Raw genomic sequence first — 8,511 nt, 5'->3', positions numbered from 1 at the left:
CATCAATACTATCACCATCGGTAGAGTCATCCTGCAATTCAAAACATAAAGGTGCACATAGTAATTCAACACATAGTAATTAGGTGCACATAGCAATTCAAAACATAAAGGTGCACATAGTAATTCAACACATAGTAATTAGGTGCACATAGCAATTCAACACATAGTAATTAGGTGCACATTAGCCCAACTCATCATAGGACACATAACACAATAGGAGACATTGGATACATGACAACCTAGCTAAGACTCATCTTCGTCATACATCTTCTTTGCTTTGCACCATCTCTTCAACCATATGAGCCTAGCTTGAGGGGTCTTCATGTTCTGGAAGACAAACCTGTTGTGTTTGTCCTTGAATAAGTCACAGGCTACAAAGTACTCAATTGACTCCTCTGCTGCCCCACACTCAATGGCAAGTTGCTGACATGTAGCTACTGCTACCTTACGCTCCTCACTTCTCTTTGCCTTTTCGTTGCCTTGGTCCACAATTGCCTGCAATATAGTGTTTGATGTCTCAGCTTCCTTGTCCATTCTGGTGGTAATCTCCTTCAAAGTCCTCAAAAATGGACCCTTAGTTTTGCCATTCTCCATGTTCATTTTCTTTAAAGGACTACTTGTTGTACTCCTAAAATCAACCGAGCTGGTATCCCTCTTGCGGGTATTGATACTCATTGGGCTGCCATCCGCAACATCATCATCATCGTCGTTTGCCTTTGTATCATCTTCTGGCCCAGGTACGTAAGCAGAAGTACCATCCACAACTACCTCATGAAACATCTCATGCAACAGTCCAATGTACTCAGGGTTACCCTTTCTAAATTTCTTGAGATTTGGTCTACTCTGCAAAATAGTATTTGTAAAACATTAGCATATATCTCAATGTACGCAGTGTTACATTTGATCATGAAAAAGCTTTAGTTGTCGTACCTTGATCTCCCTCTCCCACCAAGCTGTAGTTGCCGTAACTTCTCCATGTTCGTCGTGGCCGCATCCGGTTTGCTGCTGCAACCAAACCCAATCATTGTACACACCCTTCAGGTTCTGGATTTTGTTCTTCACTTCCCTCCCTGGATGCCACAATTTTGTCTTTTGATAATATTTCTCCTTCATATTTTTGTAACCCTGACTGGTCCAAACTTTAGCAGTAAAATTGCCATCATCTATCTCCTCACAAGCTAACTCACACAAAATGTATGTATTTTCGTCGGTCCAATTAGCCTTGCTTTTTGGCCTCTAAAAGAAATGTGCATAAGTAAATAGCCTACATCTCTCTGTTTCAAAGAAATGTTGTGAGCAGAATTTCATACCTTCCTGTGCTGGTTCAGCGTGTTATCATCTTCATCTTCGTCTTCTTCGATGCCGTCATCATCATCCACCGGAATTGACGCTTCCTGCTGCTGCCCGCGCCATTTAAACCCCCCACGACGTGCAGCAACTCGCATGGCAGCAACATCACCTCCCCCCGACGCAACGACGGCCTTGCCGCGAGCACCTGGTGCCCTCGCTATGGACAGACCTTGGCGAGGTGGACGACCTCGCACCGGCAAGCCATCTGATCTTGCCCTCTGTGGGGGGAAACCTTGACCGGAGCCGCTGTCCCGTTGAAGAATATGTGTGTACATGGTCATGTCGGGGTACGAGGCGGTGGCGTAGTCGGCGTTGAGGTCAAGGTTCCCCAGGTCCATGCACGGTGCGGCGACATTCCCGATCCTCGGAACATGGCTGCCGGAACTATCACGCCGGAGACGAGGGGGCGTCAAGCCCCACCCTTCGCCGTCCATGGACTCCGCCGCAGCACCAGATGACTCCGTTTGAGACAAGAAATCGAACGGGGCGCCGTCCATGGCCTCTGCCGCAGCACCAGGTGATCTGAGACAATGTTCTCATCTGCTTAATGAAAGAACAAGCACAAAAACTGAAGAAAAATCGAGCAACAGAGGACTGATCTGGTGCGGGGGCGGAAGGGCGGTAGTAGGCCGAACCGGCGGCGACCAGCAGAGGTGGAGGGGCGGCGGCGTCCTGCGGAGGTGGAGGTGCGGCGACGACCTGCAAAGGTGGAGGTGCGGCGGCGTCCTGCGGAGGCGGAGGCGTGGCAGCGGCCGAGCCGGCGGCGTCCTGCGGAGGTGGAGGCGCGGCCGTAGCCGAGCCGCCGACGTCCTGCAGAGGTGGAGGCGGCACGACCCGCTGCAAAGGTGGAGGAGTCCTGCAGAGGCGGAGGCAGCACGACCCGCAGAAGGGGAAAGAGCCCTCGAGGCAGGGGAACAGACGAGCAGATATATTAAATGATAGAGTAAAACGAGGAGAGATTAATTGAGGAGAGAGAGGACTGAAACGAATTTTAGTAGGGGTTCATGACTAAAAGATTTTAGTCTCTAGACTAATTTTAGTCCCACTTTAGTCACGGGTGATTGGAACTTTAGCCTCTCAAAGAGACTAGTTTTAGTCAGACTAGCTTTAGTCCCATGGATCCAAGCACCCTCTAAGGATACCCCTCATTAAAAGATTTTAGCCTTAAGACTAATTTTAGCACCTCTTTAGTCAGGGGTGCTTGGAATTTAGCCTCTTAAAAAAACTATTTTTAATTAGACTAGTTTTAGTCCCTTGGATCAAGCATTCTCTGCGATCATCCAAAAAAGAAAGAAAACACGAGTCACAGAGTCAGTACGACTATGACCATTTTTCCCAGCTACCCCACCCACGTCTCATTGTTCAAACAAGGGTAGATTCCCGTCCCCCTCCCGTTTCCTTGATTCGTCCATTTTCTAAGTCGGAACTCGGCTCGTTCACCGATCCGCCGGCTCAAGACCGCCGCTTCCTCGGCGCTCCGGTGATCCGTTCGACCCCCGGGCTCGCTCAAGTCGCCGAGCGCGACACTGCTCGTTTCGGCGGCTGGTCGAGCTCTTTGACGGAGTCGGCGGCGAGCTAGGTTTCCTTTGGGTTTGGGTAGGAGGAAAGGTGAGGCAGTTCTCTTCTTTAAATAAAAACTCAACTATTCTGTGCTTGGCCCCGGTCGATTGGTCTTTTTACACCTTTTTTGCTTTATTCTTTGCGATGTATCTTGATTCACTCTTTCGCTTTCTCACCGCCGGGTTTTAAGACCTGGCAAGAGGAGGTTGTGAGCTTCGAATCTTGCATTTAGTTGGGGAATTCGCCAGGTATTAGTAGGCGGCGGTAGATAGGGCTCTGCCGGTGGCCGTGTTCTTTCCTGGGGGGAAACTCTCGTGGAGTTCCTGGAATAAAGGAGGGATTTTCGGTCCGTGGGATCCGTATTTAGGGCTAGTTCCTGGGAACTCAGGGCTGGAGTTTGCTCAGATATCTCGATCTGCTGTCGACGGCGGCCGAATCTTGTCCTGTTCTTCATGGGTTAGTTGATTTTTTTCCCCTCTCTTTTCAAAAAATCCTTATTCCCCAGTTCAGTTTCGTGTAAACCATCGAGTTCATGGAGTATCGCTGAGATGTGCTTCGATTGCTAAATTGGTTGTTATGGTAGCATGACAAGGCTGTATTACGATGTGATTATTTTTGTTGTATCTTTTCTCACAATGTTTAGTAATGGTGGACATGCTATTGAATGCTAGGTAATTGTGTGGAGAGATGGGGCGACATATGATACAGCAGGATGGAGGGTAGGGAAGGGAGGGGAAGATTAAGGAACTTTGTCCGGCGGATGGCAATGGAGTGCCTTTGCTCTGGAGAGCAGCTGAAAGGGGCAGATGACACCATCCGGTCATCGGACTCTACTTTTACGAAAGATTTCTCAGCCAGTGGGTATTCTTCCAGGAATGGAGAAGTCGAGCAATACCTTGATAATGGCAACATTGAAGAAGCTGAGTTATCACTCCGGGAGGGCGTCTGCCTTAATTATGAGGTCAGTGTTTCCTTTTGTGGAACTAATGCTGTTGTTTTGATAAGAGTGTTCTTTGACTAACTGCATTGCTTGCAGAATGTAAAGTCTTTGAACATGCTTCCCATCTATCTTGTGGTTCCCTCTGAAGTAATTTTATTAACATCTAGTTTGCTCCATATTTTAGTTAATCGCGGCTGCTATTTTCCTTTTATGCATCCTTAAGAATTTAGTTGTACATAAGTTCCTTGTGAAGTAATTTTATTAACATTGCTTCGTAGCTAAGTTAATTGTGGTTCCTATTTTCCATTTATGCTTCCTTATGAATTTAGTTGTAAAATTTTAACATGTGCCGAGCTACCTGTTTCCGATAAGTTAATCGAATGGAAATATTCATATTTTATCTCCTTCCAGAATTGGCTCGTTAGCTCCTTGCTGTTTTAGGAAACCAGCTGCTTTATCCTTTTCTGGCATGCGATTTGCCGAACAAAAACCTATTTCTAATTTGAATTTTCACTATTCTATCTGCAATATATACTACCCAAGCAATTTAGTCGAGAAGCTTTCTAGGTGTAAATTATTTGTCTTTTCAGAAAAATATTGATGATTTTTTCCCCATGAAGTCTGTTTCTTTGATTTGATCATATGCTTGAATACCTTTTTTTTTTCAATATCTTAACTTCACCGCCTGTAGATTTACTGATTGCATTCTTGACTAACTCCCACATTCAATACATGATCATAAATGTGTATTTTGGCATTTACATTTTATAGGAAGCAAGGGCATTGCTAGGAAGGCTAGAGTACCAACGAGGACATGTAGAAGCAGCACTTCGTGTGTTTGACGGGATAGACATATCTTCATTAGTTCCTAAGATGAAAATCTCAATCGCTAGAAAAGCACATCGCCGAAAGACTCGTTCACAATGGGATGCTCCACCAATGCCCTTGCATGCTGTGAGCCTACTTATGGAGGCAATATATCTCAAAGCAAGAGCACTTCATGATCTCGGAAAGTTCAAAGGTACCCCATATCTTGTCACACACATGAATAGGCATGCACACTCACACATGTGCACACAATTGCTTGGTATTTTAGTTTTTTGGTGTTAAAAAAGATTCTTATTTAGCATTGCGACAGTCATGTGTGTGGTTACTGTAAGCATAACTTCAATTCAATTTGATATTGCAGATGCTGCACAAGAGTGCAGAATGATATTGGATATTGTGGAAGCAGCAGTACCTGAAGGCTTACCAGCAGGCTTCGGAAAAGGTTGTAAATTGAACGAAATAATATGCAAGGCCGTAGAGTTTCTCCCTGAGTTATGGAAATTAGCGGGGTTTTCTCTTGAAGCCATTTCTGAATACAGGAGGTCTCTTCTCAATAACTGGAATCTTGATGGAGAGACCATAGCTAAAATACAAAAGGAATTTGCTGTTTTTCTTCTGTACAGTGGCTGCGAAGCCCGCTCTCCAAATCTCCATTCTCAGTTGGATGGTTCATTTGTACCACGCAACAATATGGAAGAGGCTACACTCCTTTTAATGATTCTATTGAGGAAGTTTAATCTGAGGAGGGTTGAGCGGGATCCCACTGTGATGCATCACCTTACCTTTGCACTGTCCATGTCAGGGCAGCTAAAACCACTGGCTATACAATTTGAAGAACTGTTACCTGGTCTGCTAGACAAAAGAGAATGGTCATACAATGTTGCATTGTGTTACCTAGCCGAAAAAGATGATTCTACTGCCCTGAATCTACTCAAAAGGATACTGAAGTTTGGACAGGATTCTGACAGTCTCAAAGAACTTCTCCTAGCTTCAAAAGTTTGCGTTGAGAAGGGTGATCATGCTGAAGGTGCTGCCTATGCACGGAGGGCTATAAGTAATATACAGGGAGGATGCAAACAATTTGCGGCTGTTGCAGATTTTTTGCTTGGTGTTTCCCTTTCTAATCAAGCTAGATATGCTATATCCGATACTGAGCGAGCTTCTTGGCAGTGTGAAGCACTCGAAGTACTTGGCAGTGCCCAAAAAAACATGCATGGGCAAGATTGTAGGATAATGTACAATCTGAGCCTTGAGAACGCTGAGCAGAGGAAGTTAGATGCAGCAGTTTTTTATGCAAAAAAACTGGTGAAGTTAGAGGCTGGATCAGAGTTGAGGAGTTGGCTTCTTTTAGCTCGAATACTAAGTGCACAAAAACTGTTTGCTGATGCTGAAACAGTTGTTGATGCTGCTCTTGATCAGACTGGGAAATGGAATCAAGGAGATTTGTTGCGAACCAAAGCTAGAATTCAGGCCGCACAAGGGCAATTGAGGGATGCGGTTGGGACATATACCCAACTTCTTGCTTTAATTCAACTTAGAACAAAAAGTTTTGGAGCTGGGATCTCACTGGCAAAGGTGCTCTCCTATTTCCAAATCTAATTGAGGAATCACAATTTCTTGCCCATAGCATTTAGATTATTACACAAAATTAAAGTTTCCATGTTGCTATTAGATCAATTCATAAAATATGTAGTAGCCTTTTCTGCCAAGTGGAGTAGGGTGCATTGTGTAATGATCTGAAGACAATAAGACATGAACATTTCATATATATTCAAGATTCGGCTGATGGCATAGTTCAGCTGATGTGATAGTCAGTTTTGTTCCCCTTTCTAAAAACAGGAAAAGTTTGAATGGGTAGTGTTTAACCAACGCGAGGGACAGGCTAATCAACTTGAGCCATAGGGTGATTGCCAGCAATATGTCTTTCAATTCCAAGTGTTACTTTATGTTGACTGCTGCATACATGCATAGGACTAGTTGTTGGGTCAGGAGCTTAGTAAGGTCCACCGAAGTAACCTCTTCATCCTTTTATATTTGTGGTTATGCGGCTTATGTCCATAGCAGAGTAGCAATTAGGTCACTATGTCTGACATTTTTACATGACTTTTACAGGGTGGCGAAGATGATAAAAGCCTGGAAACAGTGACCTGGTATGATCTAGCTCTCTTGTACCTAGGCATGTCACAGTGGAGGGATGCAGAAGTTTGTGTATCAAAGATAAGAGCTACTAGTTGTTATTCTGCCTTGGCTTGGCATGCTACAGGTTAATCTTGTCCATCTTTATACAAATATACTGTGGAATCTTATCTTCTGTAAAAATATTTTTGGAGTTGGAAGTAAGAAAACATCAACGTGTCTACATAATTGATCATCAAAGCTCCAGTTGGGGCTTACTTATTCATTTATTATTGCAAAATATTGATAATTTTTTAGTTTATTTGTCTTATCTTTGAAAAATTCTATAAGTACGTGTCATTCTCTAAGCACACAATTTCCATTTTTCAATGTATAGATGGGGTCATTATAAGTTAGAATGCATTCCTTACAGTTTCTTGAGCAAGTATTTGCAGAAAGTTATTCAGCTTTTTTTTTTCATTAAGATACTTCCTTCATATTACTTGCTGCAATTTTATTTCCAGGAAAACTATGTGAAGCGAAAGATCTTCCAAAAGAAGCTTTGGGGGCTTATTTTCGAGCATTAGACTTTGATGGTAAACATGTTCCAAGTTTGATATCGACTGCTACTATTCTACGACAACTTGGGGAGACGCCATTGCCTTTTGTAAGGTGCTTCCTGACTGATGCACTGCAACTTGATAGAACAAACCACATGGCATGGTTTAATCTTGGCCTACTCTACAAAGAGGAAGGTGGCAGGTCAGCAGCTGAGGCTGCTGAATGTTTCCAAGCTGCTGCACTTCTTGAGGAAACAGCACCTGTAGAACCTTTCAGATAACATATATGTACAGGGGCTATAGAAATTGTAAGCCAGTATATTCTTTCAAATTTGTTTCACTTACACTGAGGAAGTAGATTGCAGAGTTGCAGAAATGACCTGCATGATTGAGAGGTTATATCATCGGACAATGTTCCATTTTTCTTAAACAGTTTAATATATAGTTGGAATTTGTTTTCTATAGAGAAGGAGAACATCGTTCTTCTCAATTCACTATGAGCCTCTGTGATCTACGGGTTGCACTATAAAGTGAATATATCTTGAGAAGCAAATTGTCTCAAGTTTTAGGTAATGGATTTTTTCTGTTCATATGTTTAAAATCATACAAGATACAAGATGTTCCTGTTGTGTTACCAAGGTTCTGAAATTAACTGCATTCCACCAGTATTATGTCTTAAATGTTGTGTGGCAGGATTGTGGTGGATACTGGTGGCAAGCAACCAAAGTGGTTGTAGTTCGATGGATTGAGCATGATTGTCAAGCATTAAGATAGCCTCAAACAGTATTCTTGTAGACTTTTCTTGGATGCCTCCCCCCGTACGTGGAAGAGGACCCTTCACTGTTGTTCATGCGGAGGCGGTAGCAGTCTCTTGTCATGCACTAATTGAGATGGTATTCTGGTCGGTGGTTTTGCTCAAGACTGATGGATATTTGCTGGCATCAAGTCTATTCAGGCAGCTCAGCAATGATGCACGGAAAGGTTCTAAAATATAAGACCTTTTAAAGATTGCATTATGAACTACATACGGATGTACATAGACATATTTTAAAGTATAAATTCACTCATTTTGTTCCGTATGTAGTCTTTTAATGAAATCTTTAAAAGGTCTTATATTTTGAAACGGAGGAAGTAGTATATAGTAAGGCCGCATTTTCA

At 43.2% G+C, this 8,511-nt stretch overlaps 1 protein-coding gene and 1 pseudogene across 1 annotated transcript; one reads left to right on the top strand and one right to left on the bottom strand.

Annotated features, from left to right (window-relative positions):
- Positions 1-243: 243 nt before the first annotated feature.
- On the bottom strand, positions 244-1,901 carry LOC123398494 (annotated as a pseudogene).
- A 777-nt stretch (positions 1,902-2,678) lies between these two features.
- LOC123430719 (protein NPGR2) lies at positions 2,679-7,813 on the top strand. Its single transcript, XM_045114569.1, has 6 exons — positions 2,679-2,958; positions 3,582-3,871; positions 4,622-4,871; positions 5,040-6,253; positions 6,791-6,941; positions 7,318-7,813. The coding sequence occupies exons 2-6, from the start codon at positions 3,623-3,625 to the stop codon at positions 7,632-7,634; spliced, it is 2,181 nt and encodes a 726-aa protein (XP_044970504.1). The 5' UTR covers positions 2,679-2,958; positions 3,582-3,622; the 3' UTR covers positions 7,635-7,813.
- Positions 7,814-8,511: the final 698 nt, after the last annotated feature.

The sequence above is a fragment of the Hordeum vulgare genome, chromosome 1H, assembly GCF_904849725.1.
Source record: "Hordeum vulgare subsp. vulgare chromosome 1H, MorexV3_pseudomolecules_assembly, whole genome shotgun sequence".
Classification (NCBI taxonomy): domain Eukaryota; kingdom Viridiplantae; phylum Streptophyta; class Magnoliopsida; order Poales; family Poaceae; genus Hordeum; species Hordeum vulgare.
Note: the sequence above shows the minus strand (reverse complement) of the source record. Positions and strands in the feature narration are given on the sequence as shown.

What these genes read in the sequence shown, in the direction of transcription:
- LOC123430719 (XM_045114569.1), top strand. Translation starts at nt 3,623, where the DNA reads ATGGAGGGTAGGGAAGGGAGGGGAAGATTAAGGAACTTTGTCCGGCGG. An exon ending in TGATCTCGGAAAGTTCAAAG is followed by an intron (nt 4,872 to 5,039) that starts GTACCCCATATC and finishes TTGATATTGCAG; the next exon opens with ATGCTGCACAAGAGTGCAGA. An exon ending in CTTGGCTTGGCATGCTACAG is followed by an intron (nt 6,942 to 7,317) that starts GTTAATCTTGTC and finishes TTTTATTTCCAG; the next exon opens with GAAAACTATGTGAAGCGAAA.